At 30.2% G+C, this 15,381-nt stretch overlaps 1 protein-coding gene across 1 annotated transcript; it reads left to right on the forward strand.

Moving 5' to 3' along the window:
• Positions 1-8,337: 8,337 nt before the first annotated feature.
• Positions 8,338-15,015, forward strand: LOC131617977 (probable WRKY transcription factor 12). Its single transcript, XM_058889247.1, has 4 exons — positions 8,338-8,847; positions 9,217-9,293; positions 9,952-10,113; positions 14,656-15,015. The coding sequence occupies exons 1-4, from the start codon at positions 8,566-8,568 to the stop codon at positions 14,816-14,818; spliced, it is 684 nt and encodes a 227-aa protein (XP_058745230.1). The 5' UTR covers positions 8,338-8,565; the 3' UTR covers positions 14,819-15,015.
• The last annotated feature ends 366 nt before the right edge of the window (positions 15,016-15,381 follow it).

Here is a 15,381-nt window from a genome sequence, read left to right on the forward strand (position 1 = left end):
GGTGAATTTACCACAATACTCCTTGTTTCGGAAGTTCATTTCCGAAACTGTACTTTTTTTCTTAAAAAATGTGTTTTCGGAAATGTATCTCCGAAAACGTGTTTTTTTTAATATAAAATATTGATTTCGGAGATGCATCTCCGAAATAAAGTTACTTTTCAGAAAATGTGGTGTTTCGGAAGTTCATCTCCGAACGCACCCCCCTTGGAGAATTCGGAAATGAACCTCCGAAAATATGTCTGGACAGAATAAAATGAGAAACAACAACAATTCGCTTTATTTAATCGGGTGAAGATTACAACGATAATATTACATAAAATTAAAGTTACATATTGTTGAACACGGGTAGGTGGGGATGAGAGAGTGGTGGGGAGAAAAAAAGGCTTCCAAATTTCAAAAGGTTTTTTTATTCTTTTAATAAAAATACGTACTACTGTAAGTAACAAATGACGGAGGAGGTGTAACCGGGGCCGGAACATATGACGGAGGAGGTGGATGTCCGGAGGAAGAAGAACCGGAGGTACGTCCACCGCGAGACAAAGGAGCCAATCAATGTAAGCTATAGTTTATCATTATCATCAGGGGACGTCATTACAAAAAATTGGGAAAAAAATCTTATTATTTTTAATCTTGATTTTTTAGAAAAAAAAACACGGTAAACCGCTTGACAATGACGTTTGGCATAACCGCTTGATCAACTAACAAAGACTTGCAAATTCCCAAGGCCCACGTAAAGTTGTCTTCTTTTTCACACTCCAAAAAAGCAAACCCCACCGAATAAGTCTTGTCCGTCGAGGTAACACCGACTATCTCTAGAAGCGGAAGCCTATACTTGTTGGTCTTGTACGTCGAATCCATCACAAGAACGGTTGGAAATGTGTTGAATAATTTGATACTTTCGGGATGAGTCCAAAATATATCACGCACCGTAACTTTGTCCTCGGAGGTTCGGAAGCTTGAAACATAATTGTTATCGCCTAGTTTCAAAAGTTGTTGCATTTCCGACCGAGGGCCCATATTCAAAACCTTGAGATTGTGCCGTTCATTGTAAATTTGCTTGATATTTGAAACGCTATCCGGTTTCTTACGCTTCAAATCGGCAAGTATGTTGCGAGGCACCACTTTGACTATCGTTAGGTCCGATATCACATTCCTCTCTTCGCGGGACAAACGACACGCCATTGGATGCCCGTGTAACTTGACATCCAAGGCATGATTATGCATTCCACAAATTACGGTTAACCGCCACAAATCATCAACCCTCCGAGTGGCACGCAACTTAAACGGACACCCGCACTTTCTCGACCCCGTGTCCTCGTGTTTTAGCACCCGGTTTGATTGTACATAACTACCACCCCGTTTGCAATTCAAAACAACGAAAGCTTTCCGCCTACTATTTCCGTTGTCCGACCTTAAAATAACAATTGCAAATCCATTTTTGTTAGCTTCCTTCCGAACCCAATCAAGCAATTGTTCGCGATCGCCGAAGCTCCGATCAATTGTAAAATGTTGCCGAACATCGACCGCATTGATCATAGGAGTAACGTCAATAACCGGATCGTTATTATCGTTGACAATTTCTGGAACTTATAGTCCATCGTCTTGCACAATGTTGTCCGGATGCACCATACCTAACAAATGAATAAATTATCAAAAGTTTGCCAAAACTGTTTTTTTTACTGCCAGGCCTATTTTCGGAAGTTCATTTCCGAAATATGTTAGGTAACATATTTCGGAAATGAACTTCCGAATTATATCAGTGTTCAGCAGAATTTTGTTGAATCAATATAGTGAAATAGGGAATGAAATAAGTGATGTTTACCTGAAATTGTAGCTTTCTATGCTCCCTTTAACGTGATCAACGGTTTGAAACTTGATTTTAGGACGAAAAATGGATGGAGATTGATTGGGTTTTGGAGAGGGTTTGGAAAAGTGTTGGAGAAAAATGAAGAAATAGTGAAGGAGGGAAATTTGTATATGCAGAAATATTTTCGGAAATGAACTTCCGAAAATATTAACGGTTTTGACATTTTCGGAGGTTCATTTCCGAAGACAAAAAAAATTCAAAAAAAAAAGCGCTTCGGAAGTTCATTTCCGAAGCAGGAGTAGTTTTGGTTTTTCGCTGGGGGTGACCCCCATAGGGAGGTGGCTAAAGAAAAAATCATATTGAATATGTTCGGTATTACTCATCTCATATACGACAATGAAAACAAAGTTTTTATTGAGAAACAATTAAACACAGCCAGCTTAGGCTTGTTTGGGTTAGTTTTCTGTTTTCTATTTATAACATTTCCAAAATTGAATTAATATATAATATATTTATTTAATAATAGTTCTAATAATAGTAGTTAAAAGTGGTGGTCATTAGTTATTAGTTGTGATCAAAGTGGTTGTAGTCGATAGTGATCACCAGTGTTAGTTCCGGTGGTTGGATTGATGATTTGAGTAGAAGGCGATGGTTTGAGTTGTAGTAGATGTGGTGACTAATGGACAAATTGATGATATGAGGTTGATGAAGTGGTTAATAGGTGGTGGTTGAAATGGGGTGGATGATGGTTTAAACATTGTTTGCCGACGATTAGAGTGATGGTTAACGATTGTTTGTGGTTAGCGGTGGTCAAAGTGGATTATAATAGTAAATGGTGGTGGATCAGTGATCACATGTGAATAAATTGGTGGATGAAGGTGATTAGAGTTGTGATCAAATATAGTTAAAGTGGTTGTTGGCGATGGCTGGAATGGTGGTCTATGGTCATCTTAGTCATAGTTGGAGTAGATATCTTATAGGTGGTCAAAGTGATGATTTGAGGTGATTATACTGGTGGTCAAAGGTGAACGAAATGGTGCTTGATAGTGATTATAATGATGGCTGATATAGTGGTCAAAACAAATTGGTGGCGAACATAATGGTGGTTAAAATAATGGTCAACGACTATCGTTCGTTATATATATATATATATATATATATATATATATATATATATATATATATATATATATATATATATATATATATATATATATATGAGACAAGATTAAATGACACAAAGGTGTCAAATTTAGTAACATGACACCTCTTATAACTCTTTACCACAGATATATGTTATGGTCTGGCCCAATGACTAGGCATGATCCAATCCACTTCTGCATCCAAAACGGCCCAATAGCCTTGGCCCATCCAACTGAGGAAAAATGAAGACCTCTTCCTCTTGCCCCTCCGTCGAGGACACATCTTCATCTGGTCCGAGGACATTAGACTATCGTTGTCCCCGGCCAAACCTCCTTCGATGCCGGCAACAAGACATCCATTCCGCCCCCTCGTCAAGGACAAATGGCTACCTGCTCGTTGGGCACCCGTGCAGCTCAGAAATTCGTCTCTGCCTGCCTAACGGCTAGTTACGGGCAGCCATCCAAGATTCTTACTTTTACTGCTAAAATTCTGGCAGTCACGCGTTTTGGACCTAGATCCACAATCCAGCCTAAAACATGGACCAATGGCCAAGCGGTGGGGGCATTATATAATTCCTCTCATTTGAGAGGGTTAGGTAACACATTTTTCAAACTCTAAAACATTCAAACGTATCTGTGCTCCTATTTACTTCATCATTGGAGTGTCTTACAGGTACACCCATCCTCCTTATCACCAATATTATGCTAGAAGCCGGTGGCCCACTTTCTGGTTATGATCAACCGGTAAGATCCATATATTATTATGTAAAATCTGATTTACATTGAGAGCTACAATTGATTTATATACAAAGTCATAAAACTATTGAAGTTCCGTAACTGATGCAACACTAATAACTAGGAAAAAGACTAACTGACTTCCTAACTACAGATGAGATAAATGAGCATCTTTATTAGGTAATATATATAAACTCAACCATTTTATTATTTGATTTTACCTTAGCAAAACGAGTCATTCTAAAAACTAGATTTTGACAACCTTGCTCTTGCGTTAGAGTATTGTGAGATGTAGTTAAATATTTACTTTGGAGGGTGGAGTGTGGTAAGTGCTAGAGGATGGTTGAGGGTAATAAATTATATGTTGTAACAATTTTTATATAGTGTTATTCGCTGATTATCATTTGATAATGACATTGATTTTTTCTTCGATTTTAAAGTTTTCACGTCATATCCTTATTGTGATTTTATTCTTTTATTTTCTCTTTGCCAATATTTCTCGATAATTGTAAAACATATATGTACAAATTATTTTACATATAGAATTGATTTTATCTAGAAGTTAAAATTTGTAGTTTAAATTTATACTTTTATGCAATCAATTCTAAAATTTAAATTTATTAAATCATGTGAGAGGTGAGAATCAGACTCTACCATCATCTTTATGATCACTTAATTTCTTAACTCTTCCCTTCAATAGCCAAATCCACTTTATATTTCTTTGTTAGGTACACAACTATTTTATGCAATGTCTTTTCAATATGATTGAAAAATATTGTTGACTCAATAAATACTTAGGGGTATTTAATTAGTGTGGTGCGATTAACTTTGAACCATTAAAATTTGGACCTTCTTTTGGACCTGCATTTTACTATGACTTTGGAGCTTACATACCTTATAAGCTATCTAAAAGAAGAAAAACATTAATAACATTTTGATTGTAATATTACACATGTTTGGTAAATGCTCAATATGGTTTTCCATTAGCAACATTGGGTCCTTAGTGTTGGTGTAAAGCAACTTGATTGGGAACCGCATGATTAACCCCATAGTATTTAATGGAAATGTTTGTTTTAACTTTAAAAATATAGATTTTTCTTTGTATTTTAAAAAAAATGAGTTTTATAAAATTGTTTTTAAAATATTATAAGTTTTTTAATATTAATCTTTTAAAATTAAAATATTAATTTTGACCTCCTATAATCTAAATATACATTATCAAAAATTAAAACATAGTCGAAATCACAATTTTTTTAAAAAAAAATTGTATTACAAACATGTTTTTTATGAAAAACTATTTGAAATAATTTCAAAATTAAGTGATTTTATAAAATTATAAAATTTAATTTTTTTTAATAAAATATTTAAAATAATAATTTTTTAAATAGAAAATTTTATAATATTATAAAAATAATTTTAAAAAAAAAGACAAATCAAACGGATCCTTAGAAGAATAATGAAAATAGAATTTTTCTTAGAAATAACTTAGAGAATGTTTGGTTCTACAGTGTAAAATATTAATCTTGAATGATTGAATTTAATTATAAAATTGATTTTCATAAAAAATTAGTAGAATTTAAGTGACTTTATTTAAATATATTTTATAAAAAATAATTAAAAAAAATGTTTGAATTTTTTTTTTAATGTCCTCCTATCTTTTGAGGCTTTATTGATTAAGTTCTCCCTCTTAGATTCAATTATATCACTAGTGATGAATTTATCTAAATTTTTAAAGGTGAATAAAAGAAATGTCGAGGTTTTGATAATGTGCCCCTACAACCAAATATTTTCGATCAATCGGAACAATTTTAACCAATTTTAAAGAATTTACAAACAGCTTCATTAGTTATTTTTATAAATTCTTGCAACCAATCTTAAAAAATTTAGGTCAATAATTTATATAATCCTTTTTAGCACTAGGCCAGATCAGAGTTACTCATACACCCTCAGTCTGTTGGTTTGCTTTTCTTTCTTTATTCCATGCTGATCTCCTTCTTGTACCCCATTTCTTATATAATGCACCCTCCAATTTAATAGCCCCTTTATCCCTAAAATAAATGTAGGATTTGAAGAAGGATATATACAAATGGTCCCTAAAATTAGTTTTTTTCTCTTCTTAATTTATTAGTTACAATATATTTTATAATTTTTTTTCAACATTTAACCCATTTTAATAGAGAAAAAAATACATTAAATTTAATAGTTTTAGTAAATCTATTAAGGGTCTGTTTGGTAAAAATAGCGGTTGACTGATAAGCTAGCTGATAGCTTATAGCTTATGACTGATGGCTGATGACTGGTGACTTATAGCTTATAGCGGATGGTTGAGACTGATAACTTATAAGCTAATTGAAGTGTTTGGTAAAATTAGCAGTTCAATTAACTTATAAATGTAAAATGACATAAAAGATATTTAATATATATTTATTTTATTTTAAATTAAAATAAATTACAAGGGTTAAAAATGAATTTTAATTAAAATAATAAGGATAAAAAAGGAAGAAAAAATGATAAGCTATAAGACATAAGCTAAAACGCTATTTGAAATAGCGTCTGGAAAATAAGCTATAAGCTAGTAAAATAAGCTATAAGCTCGTGATGAAAAGACCGTTACCAAACGGGTCTAAATTATCATATGAGCTTATAAGACATAAGACATAAGCTATAAGCTCGAAAATTTGACTTACCAAACAGAGCCTAAGTCTATGTTTGACAAGTCATGTTTTGAGCTTATAACTTATAGTCCCTCCGTCTCATAAAAAATGTCTCATTTGTATTTTTTTCTGTCTCAAAATAATTGTTCATTTAGAATATCAATGTAACTTTTATTATTATTTTTCAACTACTATACCCCTATTTATTAGCTTTCACTTTTTTCAAGACAATTAATAAGGGTATTCTAGTAAATAATATTAGTTTTGTCATTATAATTAAGACATCTAATTATTTTCTTAAGAATCGTGCATTGCTCAAATAGGATATTTTTTATGAGACGGAGGGAGTAGCTTATAAGCTCGTATGATAATAAAAGACGTGTTTAGTAACAGTCTTTTCAACACAAGTTTATAGCTTATTTTACTAATTTAAAGTTTATTTTTCATACGCTATTTTAAATAGCATTTTATCTTATAACTTATAACTTATCATTTTTTCTTTCACTATTCCCTTATAAAATTTAATTATTTTAAATATATATTTAATTATTAATTAAGAAATATATTTTTATGTCATTTTATATTTATCAGCTGGTTAAAACGCTAATTTTACCAAATATTTTAATTAGCTTATCATCTATCAGTCATCAACCATCAGATATAAGTTATAAGCTATCAGCCACTAACCATAAGCTATAAGCTATCAGTTAGCTTATCATCCAATCGCTAATTTTACCAAATAGAGCATAAAATTATATTTTCTGTCTTACTGACTTATTTTAATTTTTTAAATAATAAATTATAAATGATTTGACCTTGTGTTGGTAGGAGTGACAGAGACTTTATAATTTGTTAGGGTTTAGAGCAAATTCATTGTGGTGTGAGACCATGTTTTGATGTGTTTTATGTGGGATGAGAGCAAACTCACAAGGGTGAGAAACTATGCATTTTGGGATATTTCGTGGTGAATTTAGATTGTTCATATCCACCTCAACCCTAAGGTTAAGAAACTTATAGAGGTATATCAAACATGTTTTAGGATTTCTTGGAAATTGCAACAACCCACCTAATAATGATAGTGGCTGTTGAATTCGTATTTCTTAGAGACACGTGTGTTATTCCCTTGATTCTTTTTCTACATTATCTCTGACTAAAATATGCCATTTCCCACGCTTCCTTGTACTGGACGAGCGAGAGTGTCGTGGGTGATGCATCTCCCTCGTGGACGATAGCCGATAGGATTTTGTTATCCTTGTTGGTGATATAATCTCCTCGCAGTCCGTGAGCTCTTCGTAAATATATAATTTAATGAATCAATGATAATTTCTATTATATATATATATATATATATATATATATATATATATATATATATATATATATATATATATATATATATATATATATATATGAACTATTTAAGTTAAGTTTTTATACCATTAACTAAAGTTATTTTTGGAAAAAAAGAAAAATAATATAAAAAGAGTTTAAAGATAGTGCACTGTCAGTGTAAAACATTTTTACACATACAACCAATCAAAATGTTTTAATTTGCCATGTAATTTCAGTTTTTTAAAATTAAAAATGAGATTTATTCTGATGCATGTCTCTTATTGGTTGACAGTGTAAAATACTTTACATTGTCAGTGCATTTCCTTTTTTCCCATATAAAAAAGTAAAAATTATATATAAATGTCTTTGCTTTTTGTATTTGTGAAAAGTGACATAGTGTAGATTAAAGTTAGACGTCAAAACAGCCAAATTTCAAAATTATAAGATAAAAATGAGACGTTGATGATCTTATAAAAATAATAGAAAGAAAATAAGGTTTTCAATTAACATAAGAAATATAAAATATAAAAATATCATTATTGAACAATTATCATATAGAAACACCAATACCCTAGTTGCATTGTTCAATTAATTCAATTGAAAATCAAACTATAGTAGGACAATGCACGTGTGATTGAGAGAGAGAAAGAGTGTATATACAAAACTAAAGAAAAATAATAGACTCTCTCTTAAGAAACAAGATTCAGAATATTTCTCAAGAAAAAACATTCCCTTAAAACCTTTAGTTGACCAAACTATACACACACACAAACCCTCACATGGCATAGAACTTGCCACTATTAGAACTTCAACATAGCTAGAAAACAAGAAGAATAAACCAAAAATATTCCAAATCCAATTTAGGTTTTTTCACTTCATACAAATACCTAAGAACATGGAAGGAGAAAGAGATGTTCCTAATTATGAACTTCAAGTTTCATTCACCAACACTCCTCAAACCATCCATGAAATGAGTTTTGTTCAATTTGAAGATAATCAAGTTCTTAGCTTCTTGTCTCCATCTACACAATCTCAACCTTCTCAGCTTTCTCAATCTCTAAACTCCGGCGGCAGCTCCACCACCCCCGCTACCGCTGCAGCCGTCTCAACAACCGCCGCGGCCGCCGGATTCAGCCCTAATGATCTTGTCACTAGACCTCCTTGGAATAATGAACAGGTGATTTGATTTAATTTATTTTTTTTCTTTTATTAGAATATATTTAATATATACTCAAAATTAACATCAAATAAATTAAAGTTTAAACTATGTATCTATGAGTTTTGTTTCCTTTTTTGTGTAATAATTTAGTTATTAGTAATTAATTACTAATTATATGGAAGATACAAATGAAGTTCAAACTATATAATCTTCAAATTTTTGATTAATTTGTATATTTAGTTATTTGTGTGTTGTTATGTCTTTTTCATTGTTAGGGTATTGTTTTCATATCTATTCATTAAGATGATAATAATGATGATTAATTCAATAATTATTTGGATGATACAATGAATATGAATCAAACTTTTGTGATTTTTTTTTGATCAGGTGAGAACTCTAGATCCAAAAGCTGTTGTAAGTGATGAAAATTGTACTGGAAATACTAGTGATGGCAACAACACTTGGTAACTCCAAAATTTCATTGCCAATTTCAATGTTCTCTCTCTCTTTCCCTCTCTATATATAAAAGTGCATGCACGTAAATATTATCTACGAGACATGATATTGTTTAGGCTTGGTTGTGCCAAAATTCTGAAGTCCCTGACCATATTATAAATATAGAAATTGGTTTTGGATATGAAATAATAATATAGAAATGGAAGTTAATTTTAATTTTTAGTCTCTATCTATTTCTCTCTTTGGTTATATATGAAACGAAATTCCAAGAGATTTGGACTCAAAGATTTCTTGAATATATTTCTCACACATATCATCTCCAACTTTTATCTTTCTATATGACTAATATTTTAGACATAGATAAAGAAAGGAAAAAAGTGTATATAATTTTCCAGAGCCGTCTTGGAAGACATGTTACTGTATAGAATTTAAAATTTAACACAGTTAAACCGTACTTAAACAAAATTTCATAAAATGCTTTTCATGGTTAAACTGTGATAACATAGGATTTCTATTTATTTTGTCACATTTAAATTATAACTAAATTATGTTGGAATTCCGAAATACCCTGTATTTTGTTCTATTTTGAATTTTTTTTTTTTTTGAAAACTCATATAAACTATAATGTCATAAGCTAAGAAAAATGATGTTATGATATGATGTTAGGTGGAGGAGTGGAGGAAGTGAGAAGAACAAGGTGAAAGTGAGGAGGAAGCTAAGAGAGCCAAGGTTTTGTTTTCAGACAAGAAGTGATGTAGATGTGCTTGATGATGGTTACAAATGGAGGAAGTATGGTCAGAAAGTTGTTAAGAATAGCCTTCATCCAAGGTATGTAATACATTATTTCTTGCTTAATCAACAATACTGCTTAATTTTAATTTTTTATACTCATATCTCTAAAACCTATCTAAACTATCATAAAAATATTATTATTTTTTTAATGAAAAAAATAAATATAAATAGTTACGAATTTAAAATCGATCGATTATAAAAGGTCATCTAATTAGATAGTACAAGTAGTATCATATTCGTAGAGTAAAAACATAACTAAGAATATAGGAAAACAATGAGGCAATAATTTGCGAACAACGGAACTAAAAATCGACAAAAATCACTCCCAAGTAAGAACCAACAATAGAGAAAACTCCACATATCTAAACCTCTGAATCTCATCTTATAAGAGATCCAGGCTAAATCTGACTGCCGAGACAACTATCAACATAATAAAGATCTTTAAAAACGAACTAAAACTAAAGAACCATCTCTGAACTTAATTTGAACTGCTCTTGATTGAGATACATTATATGACTTAAAAGACAAGCAGAAAAGTGCACGTGTTCGCGCCTCATTTACCAAAAAATCAATTCCAAAAAAAATAATCAATTGTAGATATAGAAACTTACTGTTTTACTCTAAAATAAACTTTGTAATAATAAAAAATAAAATAAAATATTTTATATTATGAAAATTTACTAAAAATAACTTAGTCACCATTATAGATAATTTGTCAATATGTGAGATTTTTGTTCCTACTTTTTGCATTTGAAAGCATGAGTTTGTGATGGAAATGTTAAAACTATATTAATGAGTACATGGCTATATAAAAAGGCATTATATCCGGAGAAATGAAGGTAAAATGTCTTTTTTTTAAGGAAAATTAAGGGTGTCGGTAGTGAACAAACAAAGTGAATATTCCTAAAAATATTTTTAAAAATACTACATTTTTGGATTAGGATTTAGAGAGAGAGAAAGAGTGAGAGAAAGTAATCAAGAAATGAATGATCAAGATGTTTACTTTCTTCAATATAGTACTATAGTTGGGAGTATAGAGAAGATTGATGGTTCAGACTGAGCATATATATTGATTGGAGAAAAAAAAGAAAGAAATAATTGGTGAGAATATATTTATATATCTTCTCTAGTGGATATAATAACTATAGTTTTGACAATAGACCACACTATAGGGTCCCCTACTTCTCCTTTGTACTACACATATTTCTTCTCTAGTTTGATTTTGAAAATGTTTTACCTAAAATTTTAGATTCAATTCTAGTTCACCATATTTTTTATGTTTATTTTAAAAATATTTTATATAAAATTTTACATTTAATTCCAGATCACTTCATTTTCTCTTAGAAATTTTTCTTAGTGTGTTAGTCTTTATTCTAATATTTAAATGATTTAAAAGAAATTTTAATATCTTTATTTAAAATAAATAAATAAAATATTGATCCTAATATTAAAAAAAGACATTTTGGTTCTTCATAATCAACTTTTTTTTAGGGTGAGTTATATCCTATTTTAGAATGTGCAATATTTAGGTTGACAAATTTAATAACCATATCATATTTTGGTGACAATTTCGTGTGCATATCATGTTGAATTGTTTCATCTAAGTACTGATATGTGAACAAAATCAACTAAAAAGATAAATAGGAAACCAAAATTAAAAGATAAATAAAAAAATTAAGATAAAAAAATTTCTTTTAAAATAAAATAGTCAAAACATTATTTAAAAAAATAAAGGATCTATATTTAAGTCTAACTAAATTTTATTTTTTTGATTACTAAATTTTATTTTATTTGATAAGATATTCTTAAATTATCAAGTACAATAATATTATATTGACTCTAAACTAACAAATTTAATATGATAATAATAATTTACTATTTAAAGGCTTAGATAAAAGTAAGGGCTATAAAAAAGTAAACTAGGCTTGTGTTCATTATCTAAGGAGAATATTGCAATGGTATCTTCTGAATTTTCCATGTAAGAAAGTTCAAAGCATTGATGAAAACTATATAAAACAAAATTACTTTGTTTACTATCATATGCAACATTACTTTATGAAAATATAGTATAATAAACATGCTAAACAAAATAGTATGATGAAAACCAAAGTTACTTAGACTTAAGGAAATTACTAGTAGTAATAATTTAGAGAAAGAAAAAGATCATTGTATAATATATATGTTTGTTGATGTATTGTTGCGTTCATGGAAGAAAGTTTAATAGTTTTACTAGAATTAGTTAGTAACTATTGAAGCAATACAAAGTGGTTGAAGTGCTATATATGCTTTACCATTATTAAACCCAAGAAAGTGTTGGTAAATTTGCTTCATTTCTAGACTATCACTTCAAGATTGTACTTAAAGATATGAATTTAGAAGTGAAAATGTTATTGAAATGATCATTACAAGAACATATAAGGCCCGTGAGTTGTTAGAAAGTGTAAGAATTGACTATAGACTATATTGAGTAATATTGAAATTAAATAGGCTATGTGTTTTTTATGACAAAGAATAAATTGATTTTTTTAAAAAAAGTAAATCCATAGTTTAAATATAAAGAGTAGTAAAAAAATGTAAAACGAGGAGGTCTGGGCCTTTGTCGCAGAGATTTTACTATTGTTTGAGATGTTTTGGGTTTTGGTGAAAGGAAGACGATGGTTGTAGGCCTGGTCACGATATAATATTATGTGGTTTAAACTATTTAAAAATTGCGAAATAGTTATAATTAAATAAAAACGCTTGATGATAATCACTAAATGTCTTTGATCATCAGTTTGGCGTGAAAGTGAATTTATGCCTTGTTCTAGGTTTTGAAGTTCTTGGTTAGATCGGGTGCGGGATCCACTCAAACGGTTGGGTATTTAGGGGATTTTGGGTGGCCAACTACCCTTCTATTTGTTTTGAAGATGTTAAGTTTTTCCTCCTTCTAGTTTGCATTTCCCGAAGGTCTATTGTGCTTGTGCCTTAGAATACATTAGATTTATGGTTGGTTGACTTCTTTCTCTTTGTAGTTTGATTTTGTGATTGTTTATGACTTGATGATTTTCTTTTTTTTTTTTGTTTGATTGTGGTTTGGGTTATCCTTTTTTATCTTTTTTCTTTGGCTAGGTTCTTCTTTGTTATAGCCCAGTTTTATTGTTTTAGAGCACTATTGGTGCTTGTGCCTTGTGCTTTAGAATACATTAGATTTATGGTTGGTTCACTTCTTTCTCTTTGTAGTTTGATTTATGGTTGGTTCACTTCTTTCTCTTTGTAGTTTGATTTTGTGGTTGTTTATGGCTGGATGATTTTCTCTTATTTTTTTGTTTGGTTGTGGTTTGGGTTATCCTTTTTGGTTTTTTTTTCTTTGGCTAGGTTCTTCTTTATTATAGCCTAATTTTGTTTAAGAGCACTACTAGTGCTCTTTGTTTTTGTTTCTAAACTATGTGTTCTTTTCTTTTTTATTATTAGTAACATATGGTTCCTGCTTTACTATTTAAAAAAGGTATAATGAAGTGAAAGACGACACAACAAAATATCCACCTGGAAAATAAGATTAAAAGCGGACAAAGACAAAAAACCTAAATTCAGTCAAGAAGAAATTAGATACCGAACAAACAAACCAAGTAAGCACACTTTGACATAGGCCAACCTATTATACACTCTTTAGTTGGGTCAAACACATGGCATGTCCAATTTCTCACTTAAAAAGGTGCATGAATGCATATATGTTTTCTCAAGAAACCTTTTTTACGAGAAGAGTTTCATCTTATCCCCAATTCCTTAACTATCATTATCTTTCTTGAGAAAACATGTACACATGGACCACACAACTAAATTCTAAACTATAATCAAATGATACCTCACCCTAGTCATGCTCCCTAAATCCCCACATGAAAAGCAAATAAAACCCTTCTCGAGTGCCCTCTCACATGAGACCGGGTCGATAAAGGGTCATATCATACAAACAAAGTTGCCTTTGAACTTAGGTTTACAAACCACCGACCACCGCAACTAAGAGAACTTAGTATTAACCTGAATGTTTGGAAACACACCATCATTTTCTAAACCAAAAACAACATCTGTATATGGGAATAACACTAGAGATCGAATTAAGAAGAACGATTCTCCTACTATGACTAACTTAACAATTTCTCTAGTACCATAAATTTTGGAAGACTAATATACTATAAAAGAAGATATCCTATTTTATAATTAAGGATAACCTTCTACGTTATATCTCTTTTTAGATGACGAATCAACCTTCTATAAAAGTCATATTCATAGTCTTATGAAACACATATGTTTTCAAAACTTTATTTCAATTTTTTTTGCGAGATGTTGTATTTTAAAAATTATGGATAAGTTACCGACAACTAATCAAAGTGAACAACATGTATTTCACTAATTATGAAAACCTTAGAATTCTTATAAAAAAAGGTTAAGTGAAATAAAAGTGACTAGTTTTAATTAATTGTGTGAAACATACTCACAATTTTTTAAATAATTTGTCTTTTTAAGAATGTTTCGATTTTTTGGTTAGTAATATACTATTAATTATGTTATATAATTATTATTCTAATTTTGAAATTGATGCAGGAGTTATTACCGTTGCACACATAACAACTGTCGGGTGAAGAAAAGAGTTGAACGACTCTCAGAAGATTGTCGTATGGTGATAACCACTTATGAAGGAAGACACAACCACTCTCCTTGCGACGACTCAAATTCTTCAGAACACGAATGTTTTACCTCTTTCTGATCCAACAATGTTGTTTAAATAAAACAATTATGTATTTATTAATAAGTAGTTTTGAATTTTTTTTGTTTCATAAAATATATAGGGATATTGCTATGTACTTGTATTTAACGATCCATATCATCTACAACAATCCTTATGGACTTTTATACAATCAATGAGTTCATTCAGAGATAATGCTTTACAACTAAAGAGTCTTTTGGTACATTCAAATAACATAATACAACTACACACCAACCAAATGGAATAAAAGGTGTCCCAAACTTATGTTTTTAAGATAATGAAGGCTACAAGATTGATGAAAGCCTCAAACTAAGTTCCTAGATAATTTTGTTGGAATTCACAATCAATATAGAACACCACCCCATACTCTTTTAAAAAAAGAGCATTAAAAAAAATAATCATGAAATGATAGGAAGTCCTATCAACCCATTAGAAAGAGAAGAAAGTCAATTATGTTGAAATATTTTTTTATTTATATTAAGGGATGCGATTAATTGATTGTGACAATTTTATGCTTTTCAAAAGAGGTTCATGTATCATTTAATTTCACCAAAACCCCACCT

The sequence above is a fragment of the Vicia villosa genome, linkage group LG7 (genome assembly GCF_029867415.1).
Source record: "Vicia villosa cultivar HV-30 ecotype Madison, WI linkage group LG7, Vvil1.0, whole genome shotgun sequence".
Lineage (NCBI taxonomy): Eukaryota > Viridiplantae > Streptophyta > Magnoliopsida > Fabales > Fabaceae > Vicia > Vicia villosa.